This window comes from Choristoneura fumiferana, chromosome Z (genome assembly GCF_025370935.1).
Source record: "Choristoneura fumiferana chromosome Z, NRCan_CFum_1, whole genome shotgun sequence".
Classification (NCBI taxonomy): Eukaryota; Metazoa; Arthropoda; class Insecta; order Lepidoptera; family Tortricidae; genus Choristoneura; species Choristoneura fumiferana.
In genome coordinates, this window is record NC_133472.1 from 10,446,233 (window position 1) to 10,466,009 (window position 19,777).

General features: G+C 36.9%; 1 protein-coding gene across 3 annotated transcripts in view; it reads left to right on the plus strand.

Annotated features, from left to right (window-relative positions):
* Cip4 (formin-binding protein 1-like Cip4) overlaps positions 1-19,777 on the plus strand; it is a 66,025-nt gene that overhangs the window by 39,824 nt on the left and 6,424 nt on the right. The window contains exons 2-12 of one of the 3 annotated variants that reach the window (XM_074085756.1): positions 4,717-4,832; positions 5,094-5,144; positions 7,762-7,906; positions 10,602-10,753; positions 13,223-13,379; positions 14,167-14,304; positions 15,046-15,249; positions 16,163-16,192; positions 17,149-17,247; positions 17,564-17,657; positions 18,970-19,123. In XM_074085756.1, coding sequence (XP_073941857.1) covers positions 4,717-4,832; positions 5,094-5,144; positions 7,762-7,906; positions 10,602-10,753; positions 13,223-13,379; positions 14,167-14,304; positions 15,046-15,249; positions 16,163-16,192; positions 17,149-17,247; positions 17,564-17,657; positions 18,970-19,123 — 1,340 coding nt within the window. The remainder of the gene's footprint in view (positions 1-4,716; positions 4,833-5,093; positions 5,145-7,761; positions 7,907-10,601; positions 10,754-13,222; positions 13,380-14,166; positions 14,305-15,045; positions 15,250-16,162; positions 16,193-17,148; positions 17,248-17,563; positions 17,658-18,969; positions 19,124-19,777) is intronic. The other 2 variants (XM_074085766.1, XM_074085775.1) reach the window with 2 other exon arrangements.

Below are 19,777 nucleotides of genomic sequence, written 5' to 3' on the forward strand. Positions count from 1 at the left end.
TGATTATTAGTATTTCACTTCAGTACTTATAGTTTTTTCTCTCGATTGTTTGTAAAGTATTACAAACACTTCGTCCAGCCAAACACACATACTAATAATACCACTATCTGCCCGACATAGCTCTTATATCTCTTTAACGCTTAAGCCTGATATATACGCTCCATTAAATAATCATGTAGCATTTCTTAAATTTTTCTGGTAGAAGTTTTACCAGTCAGTAGGAATGTTCGTAAGGGAAGGATTCGAAAAGAGGGATTATTTATTTGTGTAATTTCTTTTTGCAATATGTACGTTGCAATTAATGTAGTGGGATGATAGTGTCTTGCTTTTTTTAATGTCCTATTATAGGATTCCACTGCTGGAGAAATGCTTCTTCTCTTGACGTTTATAACTCTCGTTTGACGTAATGTCAGATGATCTCTATATTTAGAATTGACCCAGAAAGGGCGAAGTGTCTCCGTTTCATCTTGGGTAAAAATGTTATCATATTTCTGTCTGGATGTCCGCTGTTCTCCTGTCCAGGTCGCATTTCTTAACCGATTTTAGTGAAATATTGTGAGAAAGTTCAATAATTATTATAAATTGCGGAGCCATGGGGATTAAAAACGTAAGAGACCGACTCGCGGGATCTAAAACTCCCAAAGCCAATTGTATTTTTTTTAGTTAAAACACTTTAAGTAATAAATAAACGCGACTAAATAGCGCGCTTTAAACCATGCTTGTTATGTACATCCATGCTTATTGTTTGCTACTAAGTAACAGCTGTCCGAAAGTACCGTGTTTTTGTACTTATCATAATCGTACTCCACGCCTTATGTTTGGCTATCGCGTGCCGCGACATGTAGCTATTACGGACTGACGGCCTTCCATCGCCACGCCACCATCGACAAAGCTTTGACAGGTTCAACGACACACAATGACGCGTGTGTGCTAAATATGAGCCATGCAATGTGAACCACTATTCATTCTCGACATTCAAAAAGTACTCTAACTTGTTACTTATGTGCGTTGACACGATGCTAATAAGATGCGAGTTCAGGCGCTGCCCCAAATATGGTGTAAAAATGCGGGCTATTCATGATCGTCGTACTTAGCCCGCTCGCTGACTACATGGAATAATCATGCAAATATGTGACAATCCGTAGCAAAAGGGTCCTTAAGGCAGCCTGCCATAAGGACCTTTTTGCTACGGATTGTCACATATACATCTTGTGTGCATGTGACCCAACTTTCAGTATGTTTATAATTATATATAGGACAATAGAATAGAATCCTCTAACAGCGTTTTGGGGAATAAATTTCCAGAAAGCTGGAAATCGTTTTTATACCTTCATTTGGTCCTAAATACGTTTAATTCGAGTTTGCACCTTCCTAGGAGGTGACCATAACTTCTGGAAGCCAAATAACTGCGAAAATTTTGTCCTTTTCTCATTTTTTGCTTATAGCACAAAAACGGTACAAATTTTATTCACCTCAATATTGAAGAATGTTAAATTCTGCTTCGAATGAGCATGTAAACTTCAAATTCGGTTTAGTGTTACAGCCAAAATCAAAAATTAGAAACCGAGAAAAGGGTTTTGCTGTGGCTCCGACGACGGATTTGGTCATTCTTTCCGGTGTTGTACTGGCAGACCAGGATATTCTGTTTAATATCAGCCTTCTATCTTCTTTTGTTTTCAAGTAATTTAGGCATTTAGGAAAAAATAAATCTAGATTTAGTAGTTAAACATAGCTTAAGCTTGACAGTTCCATACATTTTAACACTACTAAACTGAGCTTAACGCTAACTCGAGATTTGTGTTTCCAGCAAGTAGCCATTAGGATAGTAAAAAAAAAATCTGGGTATTATTTGAAGGGTCATATTAGGTAAACTTTAAAGTTAGAGTGACCATACCAAATCATCAGTAATAATAATAGAATAGACTATAAAATGCATATTTTTAACCAACACCATGTCTTTAAACTTCATTCAAAAATAATAGTGTTGTCTTTCGTTTATTTTTTTTTGTCACATTTCTAAAAAACAAACAAAATGCTGATGCATACATCCAGGGGTACAACGGAACAATTAGGACATTGTATGCCCAAGCATTTCTAAGTACGTATTGTCACGTAATACTTTGTAAATTCATTTGTATACCAATAATTAGCCAAGGTAACTGGTAGCCGTACACGTGTCGGCAACCATGCGAAGTGTGATCTGCATTCTGATGGGGCCGGCAGAGAGTGCGCATTCCAGTGGCTACTCGCCCACGAACCGCCTTCAAGCAACCACGGTGAGACAGCGAACACTTAACACCAACATCGAGCGTCATTTATTTAATTTATGCCACGTTTCTCAATGCTGTTGTCTGTGGTATTGTTCGCCATACTCCATCGTACACTTCAAACAAAACAATGACCGGCCATCTATCTTTCACGAAGCAAAAAAATATCATGTGGACACTGGTTACATTTTAAGTCAAAACAAAATTGCTTATTTATGAAAAAGCAGTGCATACTACAATTCTATGTTGACAGTATACTTTTGGAACACATTTTTATCTTAACGGTCTGACGCACGATAAACCATATTTTAAATTAAGACCTCGACAGCGACACCAGTCACTCGTCTCCCCTACTTTAGCAAGCTTTCTCGTCATACAACTTGAACTTAATGGCTCCAGAAATAGCTGCAATTTTAATAACGCGCAAAGTTAATGCATACGGAGTATGCTTGTTCGCGGTAGTTGGTTTTATCGATGCATATAGTTGTCACTCCAGTTCTCCCACGTCCAGTTGAGGCACTCTCACATTCGCGACCCGCCTGCTCCACTCCAACCCCCCAGGTTAACGAACCACTCATTTACATGCAATGCACTACAATTATTGAAAATTAGAAAATCACTTCAAGTAAATTTATTGGTCTTTGGAATAGCTATATCTCATTAGCGAACCATACAGGGTTGAATGGTATTCTTGACATCGTAACCTTTGTAATCGTTATAATGCCATGGGTCAAAATGCGCAAGTATTTAGACATCTGGGACATGAACGGTACAATTACGACAAAGCTGTTACTTCTGATGAGACGAGCCGTTTGAACGGCAAAAGTGCACCTATAGAACTGGCAATTAACACACATTTCTATACTACACCTGCTTATCAGCGAAACAAAACGCCAACGACGTACCAGTTTATTATTTAACGTACATTGTATGTAGAATCATTAAGTCATCATCCAGCATGGCTACCTTGAAAAAGAGTTTATTAAATAGTGTAGTATTTTATGCTAAACGTAATTTTATAATAAAATTTCGTACTTTACAATCTTCCTATTTTATTTATTGTCTTGTCGTTAGGGCCATCATTTTGATCATTTAACACCAATACGTCATTTTAGACGCCCTCCCGTTGTCATACTTATTATTATAAAAATCGCAATTATTTTGTTCTTGTGCCACAAATCGCCAAACCTTTCCCTTTAAATGAGTGTTGCAATTTTTGGATGACCTGTACTACTAGGACTGAAATATTACAATTCATTATAAAGGTAGAAAAACTACTTAAGTACATAGTAACCTTACTTTCCGTAGCTTGTCACTGATATATAAACTATCATTCTGGTTATAACGCAACGTACAATGGAGATCATACTAAGTCACATTGCTCTCGGCCATTATCGCTTTATTGACCTATTCAGTGGGTTTTATTCATTCATCGTCTTCAAAGTTGCTAGGAGTGTTAGGAACATGATAAAAATACCATCTCTATTTTATGATACTCATTTTCGATGTACGACTACTATCCTATTTTACAGTTTTAAATTACATCCTCTTATCGGCACCTTGACAAACAGGAAGGCCGCGCATTCGGACAATTCTGTAAACTGTTAGAGAACATCAGCGTAGCGTGAATTAATTGACAGCCTACTGTTTCCAACTGACACATCAATTTAGTAGTTTAATTACTATAGTCTACATAGCTGATATGGAAAATATGCAATGGTTCAAACAAAAGGCTTAGACTAGCATCCCTAGCGATACAGCGGATGTCCATTGTTGGTGTCGTTGCACCCATCACACCTCGAGTAGAGTCAAGGGCGGTGCGTCTGCCCTCGCAACCGCTTGCGCCTGCGTTGATGGCTGCATCGCGTGCGCATCTCTACACGCAATCTCCTGTGTTCCCGTTCCAATTGATCGATCGACCACGCGGTGGGAAAGGAACTCTGATGCTCACTTTTTTGTAGATATTTTTTTTGCTTTAAGTGATTTGTAATATAGTAATTGAATGAGAATCGTGTCGAAGTCATCGCTGTTTAATGAATAATTCGCCGGTTTATATTTGAAAATGTTTGATAGATTTTGTAAGAATTATACTTTCATAAATAATTTGAAATTACATATAGTTTAGTTTATTTATTCATTCAATATAATATTACATTATAATTTACATAAATGTCAGTTATAAGAATTTATATTGAAATCTTCGTTGTCGTCGTCGTATAATTAAAATTGAATTACAATAATCCTTTTAAAATAGTATAGTTCCATACGGTCTTGGTACTGAATGATGCTGTACGTTATCAACAAGTCAACTTCCCGTTACTGGCCGGCTATCATGCCCAGTTTCCTTTTATTGTTTTAAATAAAATAATGAATAATAATAAGCTATTTTTTTACTAATAATAAGTATTTAAATGATTGTCAATAACGTGCTTATTTTCTTTGTTCGCAGGATCAATATGATAACTTGTCCGCCCACACACAAAAAGGAATTGAATTTCTAGACAAATATGGAAACTTTGTCAAGGAGAGATGCGCAATTGAATTAGAATATGCGGGAAAACTTAGGTAAGCATTCTTAAACTCACAACGTCTTCATAATAGTGATAATTAAATTATTGATTCAGTTGTGTATAAGCGTAATCAATTTATTTAATTTAATGTCTATTTATTAGGTTTATTTTATACGAACACGCAATGTTCCTATAGTATTTGATTACATTACTTCCAAGTCAGTTCCAATGTGTAATCAAAAATATAGGTCAGAAGATACTTTTTGAACAATAACGATAGTAAGTAGTTAATTTTACATTTTATTTTCTTTTACAGGAGGCTTGTCAAAAATTTTCAACCAAAAAGGAAGGAAGAAGACGAATATCAGTGAGTATTTATTCCGTTAGTCTCTTGGCTGGAGTCCAGCAGCTGACAGTCACTAATCGTTCGAACCAATTCACATCGTTTATAATAAAAGTATTAATTACTTGATGCTTTAGCGAATGATTTTTTTAGCAGCGCGTGTTAGACCAATTATACTAATTTTCAAGTTACTACATCAATTTTCAAATAACATTTCATTAAAAAAATACCTTACATATCAAGGAAGGCGAGGAATATTAATTTCTTATTCTAACAAGAGGGTTCTGTTCTGCTTTTTATGTATCTCGATCGTATAAGAAATATCTTGACAGCAAGTTCGATACATACAGTCATACAAAGTAATCTTCCTGAGAGAAAACTCGCCTGGGCTGTTCAATCGGTTACTTGCATTAAATTGCTGTATCACCAAGTGAAATCCTAAATCACCTCTTATACTTTTTGCGAGACTAAGAAACTAATAGAAATACATTATTAGCTGCTGCACTGCGATTTCATACGTTCTCTTTGCTATATATATTTATTTATACACATTTAATGTACGTACTTACGTAGTAAGGTTCCCTCTGAAAACGCTCCCACTTGACCAAATAGCATGTTCGCCTCTCGGAACCTGCTTGACCTGTTGTCCTGTTGCGAGTGGCGAAAACGCACAGGGAACGTTAGGGAAGGAATCAATTATGATTCGGAAGCAATGCGAAAGACTTTATAATGCGTTCTTTTTAGGATGCCAAAATGGCACTCTAAAAAGAGCCTTACAAAGGCATTTTAGTTTGAAACCAATAGGGCTATGTGAATAAAGTGTTCAATGTCTTTCCTTGACCGCTATATACCGAGAGCTGGTAGACATTTCAGAGTAGGGTGTTTGAGTGAGGCAACGTAAAAACTTGTCAAGTGCAAAGATATTGACACGGCCAGAGTTACAAAAATATGTATACACGACTTTATGAACTTAACGTTAAGGTCGTGTATAATTCTTTTGTAACTTTGGCCGTGTCGATATCTTGCACTTGGCTGTAGGTACAATACTTCGTGGTGGAGCTAAAGCGAGCCTTAAATTTGATACACGTTTTATATTTTTTTGCAATACCTACATTTTATTGAGGCAAGTAGGGTTTTCGATACCCAGGCAATTGAGAATGTTACCAAATATTATGTAAAGGGTCGTTTAGGACCCATCCACTTATCTTCAGTCAGATGTTTGTTGTTTGTGTTTTTAAATTTCGTAGGTATCAAATCTATAACGGTAGCCACCAGCTCATAAAATAAAATTACGACAAAAAAATAAAAATTAGGAGGGGTCACTCCATTTATGCAACCGAACCGACCGAGGTCACAGAATAAGTAATAGTAGAAGTACAGAAGGTTCTCTCTTTCGATGTTGACGAAAACCGCCATTTTATTTGCCTACGTAATTTTTATTAGCAAAATCACCGCGCACCATCAAGCAACATTGAACTCTAATGCTGCGCGCGAAGGTCGTTATTATTCTGCACCTACGTTTTGGTTTAGGATAGGGTTGTAAATCAAAAAAATAATACTCGCATATAACTTAAGAGTAAATTCGGACAAATACTTAGTGTTCTAGCATTTTTAAATTGACGTGCCTGCGATCTCCGACGGTCACAAAATTGATAATTGTACAAGGTCGCGTGCCGAATGCGTCGTCGGCTGCCTCAAAGGTTTTGTACACCCGCAGTGGGCATTGGTAAATCGCGAATTACCTATCTGTTCTTTTGTCGCAGTCGCACTTAATATGGTTTCGAACAGAATTGGGTTAGTTAGTGTAATGTTATGTACAGAATAGAAAATAGTAAGAAACTTAGTGTTGCAATGAATGAAATTTTCATGAATTACCAAAAAAATTAAATTCATGTTCAGGTAACATAACATTTCATGATAGATTTTCTAATATCTTCACGAAAATCACACAGCTACACGTAGCGTTACGCGGCGCGACTAGTTCGAGCGAGACCGCGAGCGTGCATGCCGGGCGGTGCTCATAGCCCTAGTGAGTTAACCCACGCCGGCGTGGGGTGTTTTGATACTTACAGAATCGTACCTATATCGCGGAGTGCGCCGCGCCTGCCGAGGTCACTTTTTAATAGAGTTGTGTAAAATGTCAGATACGTAAAGAAATTGCCCCCCAATCTAACTTTTAAACCGTGGTAACTTAAATCATCAAATTTCATTTCAACTATAGAACAATTCGTTCGTTATGCGTAGTCCGACACGCACTTTTCCTTAAACTTTTTCCTTAACTGTACCGATGGAAGGTTACCGATACAAAATAAGACTTATGTACTTCCTTAAATGAAAACAAACTAGATTATGTTCGTTAACTTGGTTTAAGCGTGCCAGTTTCATACACATTGTCACTAGCTGGCAAGTACCTAGTCATCAGTTCTTAAACATCACTAAAACAATACAAACCAATTAACGATCAGAATTACACTTTGAACTAGTAAATACATCTTGAGAACAAGGAAATGTAATTGAAACGATATAATGTGTCTTCCTTGCAGATGTCCCCATTAAGCAAACGAATGACTACTTTTATTAGCAACTGCTGGTTCAGATATCAAGTTCGGTTATATTTTTAAATATTAAAACATTTTTTCAGGTACACATCATGTAAAGCATTTAGACAATTGTTACAAGAGCTGGGTGACTTCGCAGGGCAGCGCGAGGTCGTGGCCGAAAACTTACAGTCCAATGTTGTCAGAGAATTATATTTGCTCGCAAAAGAACTCAGGGAAGAAAGGAAGGTAAGTCTTGGTGCAATTAAAAACGAACACGCATCACGAATGTATTACAGGTCTGGATAACTGCACTTCTATTTATGCTTCCTTGATAATTGTTTTTACAAAACGGTCATCCAGTTGACAGAATGTTGTCGAACTCTAAACTGCATAGTGATAAGGTTATACAGCAAGTGCAATTACCTACATTATAATGTCTTGACCTGACCTAGTTTCAACTTAAGATATATTCGAGTCAAGGTATCGGCTATGTGCAGGCCCCACGGACGGTGGGGGTAGAGTAATCGATTGCAGCGTTCGTAGTGGCATGCTTGTAAAACTTTTGAGATCAACGACAGTCAATGTCAAAATTGACAATTTCGTAGTGTCTTTAATTAAAATGGGTCACCATCAACTTATCTACTTGTTAACTGCAAAAACAACCCCATAAAAACCTTGTGTAAATTTTACTTTGCGATAGCACCGGAAACTGCACCCGAGAAATGAAGGAAAGCATTAAATTATTATGGAATAAATAAGGTGTTTTTCCATGAGTAAGTTAAATCAAGAACATCAGTGTGAAATTTAATGTCTCTAATTATTGTCACAACCGGATAAATTATTGCTAAAATTACGCCGACGACCTTATTGCACCGGTTATGGTCACTAGTAGAGTGATTCATTTCTATACTCTACCCTTAGCGGTTGAGATTTGGGGATACATTTCCATCCATTTTCCGATCCACTTAATATCAGTTAAATAGGGTAGCATTTGTGTTATTCCAGAGTCCTAGTTAGTGTCTACAAATACACACACAAACTGTCTCGTTTATAATATTAGTAGGGTTGGTAGGATTTCACATTTCCCCAATAAATGTTAACGCTAGATGGCATTACAGTTGTGGGCAATATTACGTCCTGCAAATTCACTAAAACTTTTAAAATAAACATGCTTTTTCCAGTATTGTTTAAAAACGCTTATGAGGCACGTGTACTGGGCCAGCTCTTATCGAACGGGAACACGGTCACGTACTACATACTTTTCTAAGTATTGCTACTGGACAATGTAACAAGATTTTTTTTACATGAGCTAACGATTTCTTCTAAGAAGTTTGTTCTATGACGCCGTCATATACTGTGGTCAATATTTTTACGACTCTCTTGTATGCATACCACCTAACTAAAGCCACTTGACGATATTTATTTAAAAACGGTTTAAAGGTTTATCTATATTACTTTATCTAAAGCTTAAATTGACTTGGATAAAAGTTTGGAAAATTTAATGACATGAATAAGAGCGTTTTTAGATTATCCGATCCGATATCGGTATCTGCGTCCGTCCTAACATGATTTTGCACCCTTGAAGTAAAATTTTAAGATGGATCTATTGGGCGCTTATCCTACTAATATTATAAATGCGAAAGTTTGTGAGTGAGTGAGTGAGTGAGTATGTTTGTTACTCCTTCACGCTGAAACGGCTGGACGGATTTGGATGAAATTTGGTATGTAGATAGCTGGACATCTGGAATAAAACATGAGCTACTTTTTAATCCGATATTAGATAAAATCTTGAAATAACAACCGCTGGGCTTTGAGCCATGAAATTTGACATCATTGTTTTTAATGTAACGTCAATGAAAACAACGATTTAATTTACAGGAATTCCCACGGGAATTTTAAAAAAATCCCTAAATTTCAATTCAGCTACTGGATAAAATGATTTACGTGTGCGAAGCCACGGGTTAACACTAGTTTATCATAAGGGCGATAATATCAACATGGGCGATAGTTATTTTTATGCAACATGACTACTGGGTACTGTAACACTATTTGATTGCTTGTGGAGTCTTTTAAGTTATTTTTATGCAAAACATTTAATTTTTTGCTAAGGATCGAGTTCAAATGCCGCTTAGGATTATGAAGAGCAGAAAGTTTTTTTTTTGCAAAAAAAATTAGACATCGTAAATTCCAAACATTAAACATTAAAGTACCTAAACTTACATGAAGTAGAAAGAAGTGACCATAGGTTATGCAGATCACTTCAGTAAAGTGGTGTTTCATGGGGTTTACTTTCGATTCTAACCATGTTACTTTCGTCCTACCCCTAGAGGAGAAAAGTAACAATCGATAATTATTTTTCAGTGCTGTAATTATAAAAAAACCGAACTCTATTTAGTAAAATGGACGCATATATATAGAGTATAAACAAAAGTTTTATATAGCTATATTCATTTGAGCAACTACATAATAGATAGCGAGTAATCGGAGCACAAACTCCAAATGTTACTTTTGTCCCCGGTGTCCCCTATAATTCATTACTTCTATTGTTACTTGTTGGTTGCATCAAACTTGCTCTGGCACCGACTGCTTATATTATACCATTTTTCGAGCCCTAAGTTTGCTAGCAATCAGCGTGTAAATATGATTTGATTAGTTGAATAAACGCGATTGTTTCCGGACAAATATGTTTTTCTTGTGCGTGAATCTGATAAAACATGATGTTGTTTATTAAATTACCTAATGTTTTTCAATTAATGAATTTAAAAAAAATGGAGGTCTATTGATATGGGGTGTTTTTTTTTTGACACGACACAACGGAAGCATATTTTTAATGAAAATACTTTAATTCTTTAGGCATGTAAGGGAGACACTAAATTATTTTATTGTTTGTGCAATTCTATTTTGGATAATAGAGCTAATGTTACTATGTCGTTTGTTTCAGCAACATTTAAATGAGGGAGCCAGACAGATGTCCGTCCTGAACTCAGCCGTAGGGTCTCTAGACAGAGCGCGGAGGGCATACGAACGCGCTGCGAGAGAATCCGAACGGGCGTTGGAAGCTTTCCAAAGGGCAGATGCCGATCTCAATTTGAGGTAAATGCCTTCACAGATAATATCAAAGACGAAATATTAAAAAAAAACCCTCAAATCCCTTTAAGTAGGTAGCGGATGTCTGTCGGTCACAGGTTGTCGGTGCTGACCATCCCTACAATTACGATTGTCGGTCATGCTCCAAAGAACTCCATAGCGAGCTGTACTTAAAGTCGTCAGCGGCCGATGGAGGCGGAGGCTCGCGAAGGACTTAAAATCAGAGTTGCCATCATCTATAATAAATAACACTTTCGTTTTTTGTTTCAATAAAGTTACCTATGCTTAGGTATTGTTATAAATACGTTCAGAATGAATAACTGGACTATAGATGACACATTATATAAAAATAAACTGTAATCGCTTTTTGCCCTCATGCGGACTTTCCTGGTTTATTCCAACCGCAAATTCATTATTAATCAGCTTCATTAAGGTAGATGATGCATTGTGACACGGCTACTATTGATTGCTTTCTTAATTACTCGACCAGTATTAATCATAATTTGATAAAATACAGTCTAAACCGAACAAAACCTAGACTACTCTGGAAACAGTCACCATGATGGTCACCATCATATCTTAAAATATCTGAACACGACCGTGTTGTCAATCAAGTAAGAGTGTGTTCAGATATTATTCGATCTTTGTCTGTTCCTCCTTCTTCCTCTAAATTCTATCCTCCTTTACATGTATTCACTTTGTCTCTGGAATTATCTTCCTTTGCCGATTAGGGATTTAGCCTATTTATATTTGTTTCCGTAACGACTACAATACGGTCTGAAAGAGACTGCTTTTAAGCGATAAGATATTGTATTGTTCACCTAACTAAGGCTGCTGCAATGTTTCTGATGGCGACTGTATTGGGCTATAGATAAACAGTATCTGGGCGAGATCAAGCTAAAACTCGGTAACCAGCGTTGTCTCAGAGATAATACCGAGCTAGATCAATTTTTCATTCCCGAAACCCACTACGTATAAAATTTCATCAAAATCGTTGGAGCCGTTTCCGAGATTCTAATTATAGATATACAAGAATTGTTCGTTTAAATGTATTAGATAGATACACACACAACACATAGGATATACAGATACTTACATACATAGATAAATAAATACATGTAACACCTGCGTCTCTGGCATGGCATTCGTATTCATCTTACAAGCGGCTGCCCCTATCCGGATAAATAAATAAATAACTTCACAAAAGCCGATTATTACAGCACAATGACATATGATTGACAAACAACTGGGCATATTCTACATGTGCACACTTAGCGGTAGGCATCGGTCGGTCACTAGCAAATAACTCGTATGATTACGTTCGCTATCTACACGTTTGTAAGCCATGGTTGGCGGCGCCCGCAGGTTTGAATGCTCCATTTTGTCACCAATGCAACAATACATAGCTTCGATTCGAATAAAGTTATCATGCTTCAAATTTGGTACACTGTTACGCTTATCTCAGCTCTCTTAGATTTAACACGAAATATAATATAGATATTTTAAATTGTATTCTTACATGCACGACGTGTTCGCAAACATTATCTTACTTGTTATTCGACCGATTTACACGAATATTGCGGTTATAGAACACACCGCAAAAATTGCCATACTTTTACTATTATCTATCACGCAACCCAATGCTGATTATTATTTCCACTTTACGAATATTACCTCATAGATTTCATAGGTTTTACTCGTAATTAGTTTGCAAGGTCGCAACTGGCTGCTAATAATATGCGCGGCATTCATAGAGCTTCATATTAAAAATATTACAATACCAAAATAAAACTCGTAAACATGTCCAATATCAAGATTGGGATTGTTTATTATCGTTATTTATTTATCGCAGTTATTCGATTTACAGTGAAAGTATAGATTAAAGCGGTTGTTTTTGCACGAACCCATTACTCATATTACTATATATAAGTACCTGAGTTTTGCAATTTATCCTATAGATACAAGGTTCGGAATAACCCTGCAGTGTGTCAGTGTTTGATGATGACATCATGTTTAATAGGACTGCGTTATTTATACTACACATGCATACGTCTGAGCAGATTATTGCTCAAATCGGTATAGTTGGTTCCATTTACTTGTTTTAGAAATATTAATTGTTAAAAAGTAAATCTACGCGGAAATATTTGTTTGTACAAGCCACGGTATGTCAGCATCAAAGTTCTTTATTCGGTTTTGACAATATTAATTTACACCAGTTTACGTACTTCTAAATTAGTTTAGGACCAGATGAATAGCAAAACAGACCTTTTACCATGGATACTATAGGCAACGGATAGACATACTTATTAAACGTCGATGACTCAGAGCAAATATTTCTATTCTTCATGTTCTCGATACCCCGATTGATCCCGGGACCTCAAACTTAGGTTTGCGAACCGCTAGATTATCCGGTCGTCACACATGGTTAATATATATTTTAATCAATATTTTAAAGATGATCTTTGATTCTTACAGCCGAGCCGAAGTCGAAAAACAAAAAGCAAACATGAAACTCCGAAGTCAGGCGTGCGAGGATGCTAAACACGAGTACGCTGACCAGCTCCGCAAAACCAACGAGGCACAGCGACAGCACTATGAACAGCGGCTACCCCACGTTTTCAAACAACTACAAGTGAGTCAGCCGAGTGATGTGGCTGTATCAGAACTATCGAACCAACTAAATCGTGACGCATTGTAGAACCTTTCCACAGAAAATATCATAGTGACATCACATTGCCTGACACCCTGACAAGGAAAATCACTAGTTATTTGCCGCAAGAACGTTCTATGGTGGATTAGGAAACAAAATGTTTCGATATATATCAGACAATCATACATAAGTACATAACATACCATGAAATATCTTAGCAAATTCCGGCAATCTGGCTGCTTTATGAAAACAAAAACGGATTATTGCATATTATATTACAGTGCGTAGCAAGTACATACTTAGTATCATTTATGCCACCGGTAAAAGCCACTCTTAAATATACTTAGGGAGATTATGAGATAAATTTGTTTTAGCGTGATTGAAGCGACACTGCCGCTATTTCAATACGGAAAAACGCATTTACTACCGACCTCGGAACAGCTAGTCGTAGTTTGACGATTTATCGCCCAAGCACTTGATACAGATAAACATGGGTGTATTTTTGACTGTTCGATGTTTTACAACTTTCTCTGATAGCGTGTCCGTGAGTCACGTGAACTTTGGAATAATTCGGGAAATGCTCTACTCGAGAGCCGCATTATGCACACTGGCTCCTCGCCAACTAGGTCACATGAAAAGACTTTACAAATTGAAAAACCGCTTCTATTTCAGTAAACACTTTACAACTCCGCTATAAAAATACCCATTTTGTATAAGAAATGTAAAAAAAAACATTAGTTTATTGACCCAACTGTTCGACATTTTTCAGGATCTGGACGAGAAACGTATCAAAAACATAAAGAACTTCATGTTGAGTTCTGTGGATGTTGAAAGAAAAGTTTTTCCAATTATAATGCAGTGCTTAGAAGGAATGGAACACGCCGCCAATAGTATTAATGAAAAAGAGGTAACGTAATCTGTTTCTAATGACATTGGCCGGCAGGTGTATCAGAGTGTAATGTAACTGGTGCGCGACGTAAAGTATAGTGAAGCGTACATATTTTATAACTGTGTCGCACGCTGATTATTATGATACTTGTCAAGGAGAATGCTAGGGCGTTACGCGCATTGACCTTACTTTTTATTTGACCCGTGAAACGAGCGTAAAATCATGGGCTTACTTTTGAGCAATATTACGTAAACCAGTTCACTAGCTCTGCGGGTAATTGTTTTGAATTATACTGTGAAGTAAGAACTTCTCAGGTATGGGAAATTTGTTCGGGCTCAGATAAAGTAATAAAATTATTATAGTTTCAATAGTTCTTTCTCAATAATCATTTAGTGGCCATTGAGCCATGAGTTTAACCGACGACCGAATCCTTACCGTATTATTTTGTGATTACTTAAACACCATGCGAAAATATTCTTATTAAGGTAGGGAGCGGCTCCCCTGCAGTTGCAATAGCACCCCCCTATCTTACCCTTGTTATCGTAATCTTTGTTAATTTTAGTTCTTACTATAGAGCTTACTATAAATCTCGTAATGAAATTGCCCCTTCAAAACGTGAAGGTTAATATTAACATTGATCATTTTCAATAAGTAAAATTGACTCAGCAGGCATTTATTTCTATATAAATATTTTTTATGTATGACGTCATTTGTGTAGCTTGCATCTGATTCGTTTAATAATTGACCTTTGTTGCACAGGACACACAACTAGTGATAGACAGGTACAAATCCGGCTTCGTGCCTCCGGAGGACTTCCCATTCGAGGAGCAGAGGGCCGGCGCGGACACCACGGACGCGGCAACGACCCACCACCACCACAACCACCTCACCGTACGGGGAACCGTCTCCGGCAACCGCATCAAGAAGAGGGGGGGACTGCTCTCCATATTCAGCTCCAACAAGGTGAGACAAAATTATGGAATCCACCTTACTTAGGGAAATACAACAGCGTTAAATTATGCGAGGTATGGAACGCACCCAGTATATTTGACATATTGCAGTATGTAATCTTAATCTATCAGAATATATTATTTCGTATGTAACTTTTATATGTTGCCTTGCCATCCATGGTTGTCGGGGCTGTGCTTAATTTATTCGAAAGTAGGCATTATAGAGCTTTTCTTCATTATATTTTATATTAGACACATTGTCGTAGGTAATAAAGGCATGAATATGATATTGTTCCAAATATGTTTACGTAATTGAAAGTATGTACGTTCTCTTAAATATTATTATTATTAATTTCTTATATTTTATCGTTTCCACAGCTGGCGTGTAGTTATGTAAGGTTCGTTCAATGTAATCACATTAATGAATGAATGGTTTTGTTTGAGAACCCGATGACTAAACGCCAGCTCCTACATTTATTATTGGTAATATAATTTGGAGGTACTAATTTGTTTTTGTATGTTATTCCCTCGATCCCTACCTAACATGGGTTCACATAACAACTGTTCCGTATTATTGGCTGTCTGCGGCCGGTGTCTTGTCACAAACGGAAAAAGTAAGTTAACCCTCAACGGTTGGGGATGTAAACTGAAAGCATGATTGATATCACTACATTTTACTTAACACTACCTGTTTTGCTATACAACTCAGTTTTGTTTGGTTGGACATTTACTTTTTTATCTTATCATTCGCACTGAAGGACAGCTTTTTCTCGATCACTTCCTTGTTGGCGTCCGTGTTCATTGTGCCGTCTCCTGCGGCTCGCCCGTGGAGCGGCGTCAGTCCTGTCTTGTCCTATCGTTTATTTGTTTTAATGTTGTTTGTTTGCCTTCCCTGCGACTGCGCGCCGTTAACGCTTTGGCCACAGAAGATTGTCGAGGCGTGCAATTCGTTCAAGGTCAGTGCAGCGTGACTCACACGGTGCGACACTGTTTATGACAACATACTATTCGTTTTACTCCTATTGCCAGCAGCAGGTGTTGTAACAAAAATTGTACTACCGATAATTACAACAATAACACAAAGAACAACAATAATTACACAAAGTATGCTATAGTAAGCTGTCTTGGTTAATGTACGCTTAATATTATACTAATACCACCGAGACAATTACCTTATTTTCATTCGCCAATGAGTGTTTCAAAGTTATTTCATAACAAGTTTAATTGTGAGTCATAGCACCTTTTACGACTCATATTATTAGTATAATAACATGTCTACAGAGTGACAGTAGTGTATGTTTACTTAATACTAAATAAAAATGAAAATTCAATGGCCACTTGCAAATCAAAACTATTTCGATTTAGCGGTAGGCTCAGTTTAATCAAAATAGATAAGGAGTAACTTAAACTAGGATTGTCTTGGACTAAATCTAAATATTTTTTCTTCTTTTAATACTAATGAATGAATAATGAAAATGAAAGTGAAACCCATAGAATTTGTCATAAACAAAGAACCGTGCGTTTGCCTTCAGCTTGCTTGTTCTAACGTATCATGCTTGCACGGCTTTCTGTATTTTCGGCATATGCTATTGTTATATTTGTATGTAAAATACGTATATTGTGTCCTACTCGTTCTGGGTACAAACTCGTGTTTTATGTTTAGCAATATCACTATTCACATATATAAAATACTAAAGTTTTATTCGGTATTTATTATAAGTTGTCTGATTTTAAGTGTGGAAAAAAACTATGAAAATTATAGTAGATAATACAAATAAATAAAAAATAATAGGTTAGAAGAAAAAAAATGTAGTGCAATATCAGTTACTAGAATTAATGCGTGTGGGATTTTTGTGAATTGATTTGAATGTGTTTTTTAAAACCAGTTTACCATATGTTTGTATATTTACAGAACAATATGTCTACGGACGGAAAGGAGGATTATTCAGACTTGCCACCGAACCAAAAGAAAAAGAAACTACAAGCCAAAGTGCACGAACTGAATAAACAGGCAAGTGACGTCACTTTATAACAAGAAATTAAATTGATTTAACGACTTAATAATTGGCATAATTGACGCTCAAATCTTTGCTCCTCAAATCGCCAAATTTTTCTTTGAATATCGTTATAAAATAAGACCTAAAATTAATATATTGTAAAGTAAGCTTCTTACTCGTTGTAGGCATGCTCTATGTAGATCTTCTTGGGTGCTAAATATTACATTTCCGTATTTGTATCTACGTGCATGCATCTACGGCCGATATTATCGCTTCAAGTGGCAGCTGTAAGATGTTAGAAGCTAACATTATTTCCTTCATTGGTTTCAGGTTGCACAAGAGCAAGCTGCCATGGAAGGACTAATGAAGATGAAAGGCGTGTACGAAACAAATCCCACACTAGGAGATCCGATGACCGTGGAAGGTGAGAAACAGTTTTGCACTAACATCTCAATGTTATGTATGAAATCATGCTGAATGATGCGATCCACGCTAGGAATGCGTGATGAACGAATAGAAGCTTTTCACTTCCTGTTTTCCGAAATGATTGGGCGCTATGTGTAACACTTATGGAATTTGAGCAAGTCAAAATCTAAAAATGTTAAATACCTACCATGCATTAGTCAGATGTGACGATGTTGACATGGTATATCCGTAACCAATTTTGTACACATTTAAGAAATCGTGTATCTTAAAACTGATTGAGTCTAATCGAAATTTTCTAAAATAGCATGTCATAATTATGTTGAAAAGAGTAAGAAATCCGGTGAATTTAGTAGTACACACGGTATTCTATCTTAGCCTTTTATCCTCTGGTTTTGCGGGTGTCGATGGGTTATGGTACATACTTGTCATCAGGTTACCCGATAGCTCGTTTTCCTTCGTCTCGGTAAAAAACCGTAAGGGTTTATGCACCTATGTTAATGTTCACTCTCATATTGTGGATTATTAGGCTCATGTTCAGATTTTCGTTCATAGTTTCCTGCGAACTAAGTCACGAGTTAGGATGTAGAACCAGTAATTTATAATTGGAATTTTATAATTATATCCTTGCAAGCAGGGTGCGGGGTATGCGCCCGCGACTCCAGACAGCGCTCCTCTCGCCACGTGTGACGGAAGTGCCCTAATGCCTTGTTAAATATTAATTAAATTTATATGGAATTGAGACAGTACTTGTAGAAGTTTTAATGTTTCAAGAGAAAACGTAATGAATGATGCAATGCCCACATCGATTACTTTCGGCCATAGAAAAGACAAGTATTCTCTTGATGTGTTTAATACCCTATAGCTGGACTTCTGATGAGTGCAGTGATAGTGATGCTACGCTCGAATGTTCTTTCATACTATACTGAGCAGCTAAATGGAACTCAAATGTATGCAGAATCGGTTATATTGTATGAATGGTGGGCCAAATATTGTGCCGCTGAGAATATCTTACTAATATTATAAATGTGAAAGTTTGTCAAGATGTTTCGATGTTTTAATGTTTGGAGGTTTGTTACTCAGTTTAAACCGCCGAACCGATTTAGATGAAATTCGGTATATAGATATTTTGTGTCCCGGGGAAGGCCATAAAATAGTTTTTATCCCCGCGGACGGAGTCGCGGGCAACAGGCTGGCTCCATATAAATATAATACTACCGCTCTGTCACTGTCATTGCTTTACTAAAGCCGGAGTCGCTCTGGTTGAAAGTCTAGCTTAAGACTTCAACAATCATCCCGTTCCCAATTCGCAGGCCAACTAAATGAGTGCTGCGACAAACTGAAGAAGTTACGTTCTCAGCTCCGCAAGTTTGAGGAGTTGCTTGCCGAAGCGAACAGTCAAGTGTGCGCGCCGCCCGTTAACCCGGTCGCGCGGACCAACGGGGCACCTCCCGCGCAGGCAACCAGGTATTATAATTTTTATTTTATTATGGGGAATGGATGAAAAATTTAGAAACGACTGAAACTTTTTTTATCGATAGGAATAACCTCTCTAATTGACAGAAAAAGAAAACTGATTTTTAAGTAGCATCAATTAATTTAAAAAATGAAAGAGTTTTCTTTGCCGCCAAATTACGACAGTCCGGTCGGTTACGGGATTTTCCATAGTCCAGAATAAAAAACATTAAAAAGAATTTGTGTCTTTGACTCGTTCGTTTTGACAGGTGACACTCTTTACCGGGCCGAATAATACTGACATGGAAATACCGACCCTGTTTTTCATGTTCATGCTAATAGAAACTGACATGAGCTTATATGGGTGCAATGATGGTATTTCCGAAAGCGCTGATAGTATATAACTTGCCTTTGCCTTTGGAGACAAAAAGTCAGCGGTTTTTCAGTAGAAGTACAATATGGTGTCTTATAGTATGGTGTATACAATACAATACAATACAAAGACTCTTTATTGTACACCAGACATAGTAAGCGATACAGAAAACAGATACACAAAGAAAAAATTACAAGGTGAGCAATAGGTGTATATAAGGGGAAATCGATGAAAATTTTAGAAACCGCAGTTAGTGTCGCTGCTTAACTGACTAAATAAGAAACAAACCAGCT